Genomic DNA, 14548 nt, shown 5'->3' on the forward strand with positions numbered 1-14548 from the left:
GTTTTCCGTACAAAAAATTATTATTTTAATTATTGATTGCTAAACTAATTTGTAAAATGTTCACAGAATTTTGTTTGTCTTCAGAAATATTGCATTCTTGGGGGTTTTTATTTATAATGAAAAATATATATTACGTTGAATCAAAAGTATAACATGACATAATTTACACTGGGCATACAACTTTGTTGTTTTTTTAAACAAAAATCTTTTTACCTCATTCCAAATAAACATTTTTAATCTTTAACGGTATGAACATCCATTTGTTATTTATAGCTGTTAGCCCATTTGATAAAGTATACTGCTTACATATCCTTTAAGTGTCAAGTGCTGTTTATTTAAGTTAGAGTTATTTTTTTTTATATTTCATATTTATGTGCATATAAAGTCCATATTCCATTCTTTCTTGAAAAAAAATATCTGTTGATTATAGATGCTGTATAATATGCTTTAACTATTAAATTTTCTACAAAGTTACATATATTTAATTTTCTACCAAACCACATCGTTAGCATATCACAATTAAAGAAAATTATTAAAATAATAATTTTAAAGTTATAGCCTAAGGAATGTTTAAATATTTTACATAGATAAATTAGTTTATCATAAAGGTAAGTGTCTTCAGCTATTGTATTGTACTTATTATATATTTTTAGGTTAACTGTTGTCAAATGAAGTTACTAAGGATAAATAATTAAACACCACCGTCCAAACCAGTTATACTTTATCTCTGAGAATCTCTATAACTATTTATAATCTTGGAATAAATGTTAAGATAAATTTGTACATGAAGTAGTTATTACATAACGTTACAATTAGTAATAACTAAACTTTACTTTAAAAACAATAATAAACATATTATCACATGTATTGCAAGGAATGTATGTACAATATTTACACTCGACTTTGAAAGCCTTCATGATAATCTAGTTGTAAAATACCTACAATTACGTTATTTGTAATTTACTCTATACATGTTCAGATTTTACATCATCAGTCAAAAATCTTTTTTACGGTTGCCTTTAGTCTTGACAGTCTAAGCTATAACAGTAACGAACTCTTCAAAATTTGCAAATGAACATAGGGCTATAATTACACAGAATCAATTAAAATGGGTTGTAATATTGCAGAAAAGAATATTAAACAATTTTGAATATTGATTGTATGTATTACATATAAAAAACAACTTGATTATATCATAAAACTATAACTGAACCTAAAGTTTGTGAAAATTGTACAACAATCCTGTGATGTTTGTTTTACTCAACTCCTTGAATAAGGGATAACCTAACTTTTTACTTTGAAATTGTGATAAACTCGGTTTTGTACACGTCTTAAAATGTATAAAAACAACTTATATACTTGACAAAATGCACAACCACATGGTATTCTTCGGATTCCTGATAAGTGTTAGGCCTCACATTATTTAAGTGTTCTATCGTCTGTTCCCACAGTCCTGCTTGTACTTGAATACTCGCTTTACACTAAGAATCCATCGGATCACCTCAGGAGGGTTACAAAGAAAGTCACTAGGACTGGTAATGTTGAACTGATCACGTGATTAGTACCGCCATGCTGCATAGCTGCTGGGTGCTCTCCTGAAAAACGTGAAAAATAACTTGTAACGGATCACATTTAAAATAGTCAACAGTTTATATTAAGATTGTAGCAGTATACCTAGTGATATTTGGGGAGTATTTATCCATATGTTCATTAAATATACTTTAATACATTAATCATAAATGGCGACCATACAAAGTTAAGTATTTTAAGCAAAGTATGAATGGATATGAGTGTAGGATGAGTGTCACAATCGTGGAGTCTTGTTAGTGACTAAGGCTTACACATTCCTAAGACACAGCTGTTAATTAATAGCCCATACAGATAATGGCAACTAAGGACCCACAGTTTATAGTGGAATCCGAACCACGTGTTTGCCTTATAAATAACGAATTTATCTGGTTTATCCACTTGAACTATATTTTAATGTTTAGTTTCCCAACAAATATTTCTTAAATGAGATCAACATCTTTGTTTTAATAGTAATAGAGTTACATAGTCCTATGAGCTTTGGAAATGTTTTAACAAATGTATAAATCATCCCCTAATACCTTTGCTATTATTTCATATGATTAAACACTTGGAAAGACGTAAAAGAACGAGATGACTTTGATAAAAACCAATACTTTTTTTATTTATATCTTCAATACGCAGTGTGATGGATAGCCAAACTTACAAGCTGATGTAATAAAAAAACATACATCCTTTTTGAGTTTAAACTTAAAAATACTTCTGATGTTACCTACATGAACATATCTTAATTTTTATAAAATAACTGCTGCTTTAATTTTCTAATAATGTGATCATACAATAAATCTTTTTAAAAACTTTAGTTTAAATACAACTGTTAATAATATTCTTTCAACCCATGTTCTAGGATAGAGTCTAGAACCATTTTAATTATTACTTTGAACTAGGCCTGGGGATCGTGACATAACCGAGCCAAAAGGCAGTGGTTGCAATACAATTATATGTTATAGCGAAAGTCAACTCGGAGCCAAATGTATAATATAGACAAATAATGAGTGCATATAGTTTAATAAAAAGGTAGAGCCGATTAAATACCCTTTTGGTAAGTCCAGGGTTACCTAGATTCATTTAAAAAACTATAAAATCTTTACTTATTATCTTATTAATATATCATCTATGGTTTGAAATTCAAATAAGTGTCAAGTTTACTTTTCATTATATCCAACTACCTAAGGAAGTATTTTTTACGAAAAAGGTTCAAAATATGAATTGAATCTACCAACCATTGAGCACGTGTACATATACACTGGCTGGGTTGGCATTGGACGGCACACACGTGTAGTTTCCAGAGTCTGTTAGAGCTGCCTTGGTGACCAACAGTTTACTGGTCGTCCCAGCCTCCGTCTTCTCCGTCTCCAGGGAGATGCCCCCTCGGGGAGAGTCAAAGTCCACCACGGACACTCCTTGATACCAGAGGACCGAGCCGGGCGGCGTCGAGTGGATGTTGACGGAGCAAGTGAGACTGATGGTGGAGCCCTTCTTGACGTAGACTTCCTCGGGACCCCAAATGTTCGCTTGGGCCGCTGCAACACCAGCCGCTTTAAAATAACCAATAGGTTAGCCTATCATGCAGTCAAGATGCAAATTAGATTAGGAACTAATTTATAAAATGTTGGTATTATTTTGCACGTTCGTTGTAAGTGTGAATACATTACTTATATTCTGCTATGCTCCAAAGTCAATCGGATGTCAAAGCTCCAATATTAGTTATCACCAAGTTTGTATATTTAAAAAATTCAATCAGAGAAGTCTACTGCGCAAATCTGTCCATACAAATAGATTGAAATAGTAGGGTTGGCTTGCATTAGAAATATATTCTGTTGTTAATTATTTTAATTCAATAACAATAAATTAATGACATTGCAAATCTATTGCACAGAGAACACGGGACTTTTCCCTAGACCCGACGAAGTGTACCATTGATTGTTTCCTCTGTCCCATACTCCTATGTGGTTGGAGCCATATTTGATAAAAAAAAATCCGTAAATCAATTGTTTTTAAATGTCGTAATACTGGTGATTTTGTATGTCTGGTAATGTTGTATTATGTAGTGCTTGTGGCCTATGTGGGACTTGTTTCTATTGTTTGTTTACTTGTCGTAAAATGTCGATAAGGGTATGATGATAAGTATTAAAGTTAGAAGAGTCCAATGTCACTGTTGGATGGTGTATATTCAACGTTGGATGGATTACATTACTTCAAAGGTTTTTATTTAAAAAAAATCATTCCGACTTAATATTTTTAAAACTTATCATAATTAAATGGTATTTTTAATGGTTTAATTTATCACACGTAGGAGGTTTTCAACATTTTCACGTAAACGTAAAACTAATCTTTCTTATGACACATATTCAGTATGAAGGAAAAACTTAAAAGAGAATGCTTTATGGATTACATTTTCTGGACAACCGCAGTTTTATAAGAACGTAATTTATTTAACTGGATAGTATTAACAAAAACCTTATACATGGTAATTTAAATATTAATGTTTCTTTTGTAAGTACAAATTTATTGTATTTAAAAAATGTTTAGAACAATCCTTTATCCGACATCTAGTCAAATTATTTAATCATACTGTGAAAGAAAATGACCAGAAATCCCAATGCTGGACAATTGTTTATAATCGCAAATTTATAAGCAGTAAATTACTGATCGAATAGTTAATGTTGTAGTTTCATTTACCTGATGTGGACCAAACCTGATAAACAATATATGTAATAAACAAGCAAAGTTAATAACCATAAAGTAAATTACCATTCGGTAATCCCCTGTTTGATTTATAGTTAATTGGTGTGCAACCATTACACCTTATAGCTACAAATCAAATCGAATTGCTTCGGTAATTATGTTTTGTTGATAAAGTATAACTGAGTCAGGGACAAAATAAGCTTCTTCTATCATATGATTTGTTGCTGATGGAGTAAAAAGCTAGCGTTTGGTCCATCTTAATTTATTTGCCGAATCGGCAATATTTGTATTTAAAACAAGACGTAATGAACTTTCATTATACTCAAGGTATTATACTTAAGGTTTTATTAATTTGCAAACATTTAATATAAATTTAGTTGCTTACAGCAGCAATAATGATTCAGAAAATAAAAATAGAATACATTCCAAGTCTAGAGTAAATAATTTAAAACTATAAAAATATAAATGTTGTTACAAAAAAATATTATATTAATAGTGTAGGGCCTAATATTTTAAAAAGGCAATTTAACTAGTTGTTTAAATTTTATATAGTAATTATTTCTATAGGTGTTATTTTCAAATTATAATAATACCATTTTGACCTCTTAAATTAAACATGCCTTTTATTATACTTGTATGAGAAAGAATTGATAAAAAAACACGTTTTAATGAGATCAAATTACTCAAATACTCGATCATTAGTAAGTTATTTGTTTTCTAGACTATACTCATTGTAAACCTTAATATCAGTCTATTCCAGAGATTAAGGACTAATTGGAAATATTAAACAAAAAACTGATCTTGAATATTTTCTGTTATTCAATTTTCCTAAAATGGATTTGGATTTAACAAAGTGATAGTAGGAAGTAACGTTTGGATTGCATTTTTTATATTATTTCTTAGGTTATCAATTATATTGCATGGCCAGTCATTGGACCTAGTAAAATGGATAAATACAGATAATAGGAAATAAAATATCTCCAAAGGTGGACAATATATGTTACTATTACGAATCTTAGCTTTCATTCTATACTATCCATGGAAAATACATTAATTATATACATTTAATAAAAAAAAAAATAACTATCGGATTATTTTACGATTTGTACCTTTAACTACTGTAAGCTAGTTAACCAATAATTATAAGCCCTATACAACTTCAAGCTTTATAATGCACATCACTTTGTAACAAGAGTATCAAAACGAATCACATAGAGAGATAAGTGTAAATACTATTAACTTGATTTAGTGATTTAGTCATAGCGTAGATATCTGTAACTGCATCATCAAAACTTTATAGCAAATAATGGCTACACAATATGATTGATCAAAAATCTTAGTTTGAAGTCCCACGATTACAAGCCAATAGTTTACACCACTTGTGATATCAAAATTAAGATAATGCTCAATTTTATATTCCAATTTGTTAAACAAAATATTTCTAAATAACTTTACAGTGTTACTTGTAGATATACTAATAACGTTACCATAGTCTTGTTAAGTTTTTATTGTTATTTATTATTGATGTTTATCAAATTCAGGCCTTTATAGAAGTCAATCCAAAAGAAACTGACACATTGTAACATAAATCTTTATTTAAAAATTATTAACTTCATAGTATTATTTACATATGAACAAATAAAAAAAATCTAAAAGTATTTGATGCTATTCAATAAATCTTAATATGCCCACTGGTAAGGCACTGACGGTGATAAATCAAAATTTAGCACATCGCACACCTTTGCTGAATTTCTCGGGAATGGAATTAATATTGCATGGATAACACCAGCAGAGCCTTAAACGGTGGCCATATTTAGTTTTAATAAATACCATGTAGTTAAAGTAAAAAAAATGTATGTTAAAATGTGTAAGTTCTTTTTGGACCACCCTGTATGTAAAACAAGTAATCTTACACATACATTGCATTAATCGAAAGATTAAGCCCGAAACTATAAAAATGCATTCCTTTCCTCAAAGTGATTTTGAAACGATGAACATGATAAAAAGATTCAGTTAGTATTTGAAAGTCAACCATATCTGAGAGCTGTTTAGCAAATATATTATCATTTATCGAATTTATGATAGACCTTTCGCTCTTGGTTTTAATTCTGTAATTCTTTTCATTGAAAAAGTGACCATACAAAGTAGGTATTTTAAGCCAAGTATGACAGGAGAAGAGTTTAGGATGAGTGGCACGAACTTGTAGTCTTTTTATTGACTAAGGCCGACATATTCCTTAGACACAGCTGGTAACTAATAGCCCATACAGCTAATGGTAGCTAAGGGAGGCAACTATCCTGCTGTCGATAAATTCTATAGACATACGACTTCGTTTGAATGTCTTTTGTTTACTTGTATACTTCCTGTATTACATAGAATTACTTACACATATTGCACGTTTTCTAATTAAACTTTAGCCAACTAATTATATGCTATAAAAAAATTACCATTACTATGTGTACCTCATAGTAATTGTACGGACTAAAGCTTTGACAAACTAAAGCGAAAATTGCTGCGTCGCAAGCACTAGTAATCGAAAAAATACATAAATAAATTGAAAAGAAAATATCCAATGCATAGGAGAACACTACATGCTAGTCTGCAGAAGCTAGAAAGAAGCCATGCGATCCAGGAAGAAGACGAAATATTGTGAAAGAAATATGAAAGAGTGAGATAGAAAGAGTAAGGACAACCTTGTTTGGAGATTGCGGGGCCCTGTTTTGGTGCCTGAGGTCCGGGAATAGACTCTGAACACAAGAACAATCAGTAAATCAAAAGAGGGTTGAGACAAATGAAAAGGGGTACGCAGACTGGATGTCATGCGTTAATGCTAAGCGTACATCCAAATGTATTTCGCTTCTGGAAAATGTGTTTCAGTTTTATACAATCATCTACTTTCTACTTGTGACAGAAGTGCTAGATACCGCATAGTCTGGGTTAAAACTACATATCACACTAGTAACCTACCTTTCAAAATTAAAAATACAATAATTCTTTTCATTTATAGGCTACGTTATTTTGTATTTATATATTATATTATAAAGCTGCACCCTACCCAAAAAGTTACGTTAAATTAGTGGAGTAAAAAATTGGCAGTCGACTCCCTCATGGTAAAGTAAGTTGTGTAAAACATATTGATATTGATGCTTATCATTGAACATAGTAATAGGGTAGCTTAAATAGAATAACATTACTACAATCAAATACCATATTAAAAATTCATAACCTAAATACAGTAAGAGATCATTGCTTACTGCTAATAGTCAGGTTGGGTAGCAGGAAAATATTTCAGTTCTGGCAGACAGGCTGCAATTTTAGGTGGTTATAGTATACAAGTTTCTGAACCTAAAACCACCCAGACCCCAATTTTTAAGGACCTCGGTCGTCCGTAATGACGTCATCAAAATGGCGGCCGCAAGAGGATGCTGGGTCCCCATGAATTGGCTATAACGACCGAATGCCTGAACCGATTTTTATGAAATTTGGCACACAAGTGCTTGAATACATTATGTCGGCCTGGGTTGAAAATGGTCAAGTTTCATCAAGTCATTTCAAAATGGCGGCCATTCAAAACTAAAAAAATTATGAGGAATATAATTGTGAATTGTTTTATACAGGGTGAGTTTTAAATGAGTTCCCCCCTACTTTTTTATACATTTCTTAAGATATCAACTCCAAACCACGTCAGATAATTGTAGAGTAGCGATTACTTCATTTCGACTAGTTTTTATTGTATCCGTTTTTCGTTATCAAGCTTTCTTGATAAAATATAACAATTATTTTTATTTAAAATGTCAATATTTCAAAAACCAAACATGACAATGAAAAACGGATTGTGGCATTGAATTCAACATAAAAAGGTAGTTCAAAATGATGGGTCACAACACCACCTTCATATTTAAAATAATTTATCACATTTCAAAATGGCGGATCCAAGATGGCGGCTGAAAAAAATACATCCGTCATAACCGAGTTAAAATAGGTCAACAATGAATGGTGGTGTCCACTTATCCTTATCTAGCACTATTTTGAGATTATGGCCTTAGTTTGTAAATCCACAATGTTATAATGGACTAAAAATAAAGTTATAAAATGTTCTCATAATTAATTTTAGAATGGATCAACATTTTTTTTAACGGATTGCAGCATCGTATTCAGCGTAAAGTTTTGTTTGAAACGGTGGGTCACAACCCTATCTTTACATTTGAAAAATAACTTTGTTTCCAAAATGGCGGATCCAAGATGGCGGCCAAAAATGTAAACCCAGTCAAAATGTAGTTCTTGCTACTCTACAATGATCTTACATGGTTCAAAGTTGATATCTTAAGAAATGTATAAAAAAGTAGGGGGGGAACTCTTTTAAAACTCTCCCTGTATAAACCAATTCACAATTATTTTCCTAATAATTTTTAATAGTTTTGATCAGCCGCCATTTTGAAATTACTTGATGAAACTTGACCATTTTCAACCCAGGCCGAGATAATGTATTCAAGCACTTGTGTGCCAAATTTCATGGAAATCGGTTCAGGCATTCGGTCGTTATAGCCAATTCATGGGGACCCAGCATCCTCTTACGGCCGCCATTTTGATGACGTCATTACGGACGACCGAGGTCCTTAAAAATTGGGGTCTGGGCGGTTTTAGGTTCAGAAACTTGTATACTATAACCACCTAAAATTGCAGCCTGTCTGCCAGAACTGAAATATTCTGCCACTATATGCAGCTATACGACCCCACTATAAGGATATTGCTTGCTTAGAATTTCAAAACCATTAAAACAATCTAAAAATAAAAAGACTGACTGATTAAAAACTAACTAATTTTATGAAATTTTAGATAAGTTTGCATAAGCCAATAATATTTAATGTTCCACTAATTGAACTGAAAAAAAATCATACGTATCTTACCAAAAACATGTATTTGTTCAGGGTACATGTATGAATTATTGAATTATTAATTATTGTTTAATCACACTATGATAGTCTGCTACTCTAAAACAATTATAGAAGGAACCTAAATGTTCACCGTGGTTCCTAACCAATTAAATACTGACCTTCTACATTGAGCATGATAGGCAAGCTAATCTTGGGCTCCGTGTTCACTTGACACTCGTATATCCCTGCGTCCCTCTTCTGGACGTACTCGACCCTTAGGTTCCACTCGTCACTGGCTTCAGGGTGAACCACCCCGAACCTCCCGTCACCAGTGTACGTGAATATGTTGCTAGTCAGAATGTGGAGGTCTCGCTTTCTCATCCAGGACACCTAGAAACATTCGATGGTTTAAAAGTCATAGTTAGTTTGAAAAACTAATCCCATAGTTTATCTAACAGATTGAATAATATTTGTGTGATAAAAGTTGTATATTTCATCACTGGGATGTAATCTTTATCTTCTCCACCAAAGCGCGAGTTTCGTGACAAGGGCAAAGTTGAGCAAGAACTATTTTATGTAGTCTATTACGAAGGTGTTAGTTTGCATACATTTCTATGTAAGACTATTGAGAAAAATCCAACAATAAGCTACAACTGATTAAATTAATCTATACATAATTTTGACAAGTGTCATTTCTTATAATCAAAGTTAACAACAGCGGAAGTTTACTCCCGAGGGACTAAAAGTTTTTTTACTTCATAGTTCTTGGGAGTAAATAGCTGTTTTAAACATGTTGAGCATGTATTAAAATGGTCTTTTTGCAGAAGAATATAAGAGTATACCAAATGTATATATATATTTATGTACACAAATGCTTCATTATGCTGGAAATGGGCTAAAGTTAAATCGCTGTTGCTAAAACAGTGTAACAGGTACCGTAGTAAATAATACCGGGTGTACACAAAAGAAGTAAACAACTTTGTACGTTAATATAACAAAAACTACGTGTTCGACATCGCTGTGGTTGGTATCAATGTGTTGGAAAACACCTCAAGTTTTGTTCCACACAGCTGACTGTTGTCAACAATGCCAACAATGTGGCAAAAGTAGTCGTTTAGTGATTTCGTTGAAAATGGTCAATACTCTTACAGAAAAGTCGTTTTGTGTCCTGGAGTTTGAAAGAACTCGATCTGCTACCACTGTTCAGCGTCGTTTTCGGACACGATATCATAGAGACCCTCCAAATAGGAAATCAATCTACGATTGGCATCGGAAATTCAAGGCCACGGGTTGCATAAGAAAAGGAAAGAGCTCTGGAAGACCAGCGACGTCTGATGCTCAGGTTGAGTTAGTCCGTGCAACTGTTGTACACACTCCGAGGAAATCAACGCGGAAGATGAGTATGGAGCTTCAAATGCCGCATTCCACGATTTGGAAGGTTTTGAGAAAACGTCTGAAGATGTTTCCGTACAAACTGCAGTTGTTGCAAAGTCTGAACGATGGCGACAAAGTGAAACGCTTTGAGTTTTGTAGTGATCTGCAGGAACTGCAGGAAGAAGATGGTTTCTATGAAAGACTCATTTTTGGCGACGAATCAACGTTCCACATAAGTGGTAAAGTAAACAGACACAATGTAAGAATTTGGGGGACCGAAAATCCTCGAGAGTCTGTTGAACATGAGAGAGACTCACCTAAGCTGAACGTATTTTGTGCTGTATCAAAGAAGAAGGTGTATGGTCCATTTTTCTTTCAAGAAGCAACCGTCAGAGGAAATGCTTACTTAGACATGCTGAGTGAATGGTTGATGCCTCAACTCGAGGAAGACAGTGAAGACTTTGTTTGGGTGCAAGATGGTGCACCGCCACACTGGCTGCACGATGTAAGAGACTACCTTGACGAGAGTCTACCGCAGCGCTGGATTGGCCGTGCTGCTGACGACAACTTACACCTCTTACGTTGGCCTCCACGAAGCCCGGACTTAACCCCGTGTGATTTTTTTTTGTGGGGTTATGTGAAAGACAGAGTTTTTGTTCCTCCTTTGCCGTTGACTCTTTTGGAGCTCAGGAATCGCATTACTGCTGCAGTACAAAGTGTTAATGAAGCCACTCTTCAAAAGGTTTGGTCAGAATTTGATTTTAGAATAGATGTCTGCAAAGCAAGCCGAGGTTCACATATTGAGCACTTGTAGTATATAGGAAAAAACTTGAGGTTTTTCTCTTTCTAATGGTGTATGTTAGTCTTTATAAGTTAGTAAAACTTCGCTATAATTTTAAAACAAAGTTGTTTACTTCTTTTGTGTACACCCGGGTATATGCTGTGAATCACAAATTTATTAGTACAATAATAACGATCACTGCAGTTTAGAGAGTATTTTTGAGGTAACAGATGTTTTTTTTTTCAATTCAATGTCACATTGGTTTCTAACTACCTTTATGTATGTTGCCAACTTGTATACTATACTTCAACGAATTTTAGGTTAACTTCATTATCTGCTAGTTTGAGAAATCAGATGAATCGGACCCCATATCAGTCTGTTGTTAAGAGTTTAATAAACTTTGCAACCATAATTCGTTCTTAAAACTCAGGAAAAGCTGTTATGCATTATAAAAATAGTTATATAGAAAATTACACTTGAGAAAATCTGGGATTTATCTTTTCATGTTTGTTGGCACCTAAGCTTATTCTCTACGAGTTTCTATTGTTAGAATATAATGTATTACAAATCTAGCATATCATAGTAATCAATTATCAATGACCGTACTTTAACTATTACAAGTTTCAGTAACATTCACTCTATGATATAAACACTTACAGTTCTGTCTCCGAGATGTTTAACTCGACAGTTGAGAGTGATAGCTTGACCAACCACGGCTGTGACGTTCCTAGGACCCACGTCATCGAAGTATGGTCGTTCCACTACCCTTGGCGGCTCGGCGTACCTGCTGCCTCCCCCAGACATGGATATGGGCCGAGGTGGCGGTCTGGCGATCGTGGGACTCTCTCCTATTGACACAATGGACGACTCCCCTGAAACAGCGAGATCTTATGTTATGTATGGATTGAAATGGTTTGAATTGGTTATACAAGAAATATTGGTCAAGTAAAGTTATTGTTTTGCGGTTTCAGGAATCTCTTTAGATAGCTGAACTCTGTGGTATTGGCATAAGTTAGGCGAGTTTGGATAGCAAATAATCCTTGTCAATTAAATGAGTGGGAAACTGCTGAAAAAGTATTGGTGACCATAAATGATTAGTATACTTAATCCAGATGGAGTTTTGATATGTTTTCAATTGTAAATTTTCTGGCTATCAGTTTTCCTTATAAAAATTTCAGAAGATTAAAAGACCTCCAATAGCTCACTAATAATTTACACTAAAAGTCATAATATGACGCAGAGGAATGTTAATAATTGTTCTAAAATATATTAAAATTTTGTTGGCCAAAATATAATTATGTCAACGGCTGTTCTATCTTTTCGTAGACAACACTTTTTAATCATGCCAATTTACGTACACATACCGTCAGTATTTTAAATAAAAAATATCTGCTGATCCCATTAAAACTATTCATAAGTGTAAAGTTGGATTCAGATTTTGTATAGTACATATTCTAACTAAAAGCTTGTTTAGGCTGTGTAATTTTCCTATTACTCCTTTTTGCATTAGATTACGCAAACCTACTCAATATTCCTTTTTAGGTCATCAAAGTTCAAACACGAAACTGTAATATTCTACCCGTAGACTCCGCAATGTATAATGGGGTGTAATAAATCAGCTGCTCATAATTAGACGCTCGTTCTCGTTGATAAAAACGAGGCAAAGGCCATTAGTTACAGCAGACAGCGCTCTTGTTGTGGCGTCGTTTTTAGGTGTGGCTTCAAGTCTCATGACATTATTATTAAACTGGTATGCTGAAAATGAGTTATGCAGACGCTTGTGACGCAAATACAACGTGTACAGCTGGTTTATTTTTCTGTTATTAAAATATATTTTTATACTATTCTTCTCGATGATAAAGACGTCATTAAAAGAATGTGTATATATTCCACAAATCTGGCACCATTATACCAACTTCTTTCTATGAACTTTGACTTTTAAATAAAACAAAAACTAGCTGAACGACAAAATGTTTGAAATTAATCTCTAAGAAATCCCGTTTTATAGTTTTTAAATGCCTTCTGTAAACTTATTAACGACAAGTATTTGTGGCAATCACCATCACAGCATTAAACAATTTAAGTAACAAAGAAGCTTTTTTATTGGGGTATTGAAAACAACTGTGTTATTAATATTTTTGTTTTTCTGAAATTAAACAACGTCCAAAACGAAATAAATATAACACCTAGAAATCAAATATTTTTCCAAGCAAAACAACATTTCCTACAGGCTTACAGTATGTCTTATGGTAAGACTTAGCCCTGGGAGAAATTTACTTTTTACTTTATTACTTTGAGGTCCACTGAAAGCAAAAACACCATTAGTTCAAATTCACGTCTTTGACTGTTAGGACGGCAACTCAAGTGAAAATTGGCAGATTTGTTGTATTTTTGGTTCACAAGTTTTTAAGGGGTTTAAGGGGTATTTTTGGTACCAAAGCTTTTTTTAAGGGGACTCGCGAATCGGTGTGATTTGATTATGGACTATGATTTTATTGAGTAAAATTTGTGGTTTCCCTATAAAAATCAAAACTTATCAATTTCCTCATTAACCATTTTATTGGGCTTAAAAACATATAATTAAGTATGTTGAAGCATTGTTTACGCTAAATATTTACGGAGAAAATTAATAAAAACCCGTAAATTTAACATTTTTAAAAGTATTTATTACTTCTGAGCTGTTAACATATCACTAAAAATATACTATATTACATTGTCTGTAGGAAAATACTTAAGCTTTCATCAAACTCGATGCTATTTGAACGGGTACTAAATTTGAAAACTTTGAGGAAATGTTCGAATAAAATCCAATCAAGCAAATAGAAATTTGCTAAGTCTGCAGGATTGCTGTGGCGGGTGTATTTATATATTCAGCGTACAAATGCATTATACAAAGGTGTTTATTAGATATAATGCCTCTTGCTTATCTAGCATCAGGTAATTAGCTTAATGTTCCTCTTGAGATATCCCTGCTTAAACGCCTTTTCATATTTATGACCTGGCACGAAGGGGTTTGTATCCATCATCGTTTAACAGTTTTTATTTTATAACGGTTCTTTTGGTTGTTTAATCATTGACATACGTTGTTTAATGCACTTGTGATTAACAAGTCAATTAAAATTAGCGGAAATTTGTTATAACTTTTTTCATGTTAGTGGTGGAAATATGTGAAAACGTGAAAAATATAAAGCTAGAAGCAATTTATTAAATAATAGTACTACCAAAAATAGAGTAAAATATACGC

General features: G+C 32.9%; 1 protein-coding gene across 4 annotated transcripts in view; it reads right to left on the minus strand.

Moving 5' to 3' along the window:
* Positions 1–704: 704 nt before the first annotated feature.
* LOC129004161 (hemicentin-1-like) overlaps positions 705–14548 on the minus strand; it is a 172764-nt gene continuing 158920 nt past the window's right edge. The window contains exons 2-6 of one of the 4 annotated variants that reach the window (XM_054432605.1): positions 11962–12176; positions 9329–9539; positions 6969–7022; positions 2811–3110; positions 705–1595 (exon numbers count right to left, since the gene is read on the minus strand). In XM_054432605.1, coding sequence (XP_054288580.1) covers positions 1498–1595; positions 2811–3110; positions 6969–7022; positions 9329–9539; positions 11962–12176 — 878 coding nt within the window. In that variant the 3' untranslated portion in view covers positions 705–1497. Of the gene's footprint in view, positions 1596–2810; positions 3126–6968; positions 7023–9328; positions 9540–11961; positions 12177–14548 lie in introns of all 4 variants that reach the window. The other 3 variants (XM_054432604.1, XM_054432607.1, XM_054432606.1) reach the window with 3 other exon arrangements.

The sequence above is a fragment of the Macrosteles quadrilineatus genome, unplaced genomic scaffold (genome assembly GCF_028750875.1).
Source record: "Macrosteles quadrilineatus isolate MER2022 unplaced genomic scaffold, UCM_ALF_1.0 Scaffold_9__3_contigs__length_116548681, whole genome shotgun sequence".
NCBI lineage: Eukaryota > Metazoa > Arthropoda > Insecta > Hemiptera > Cicadellidae > Macrosteles > Macrosteles quadrilineatus.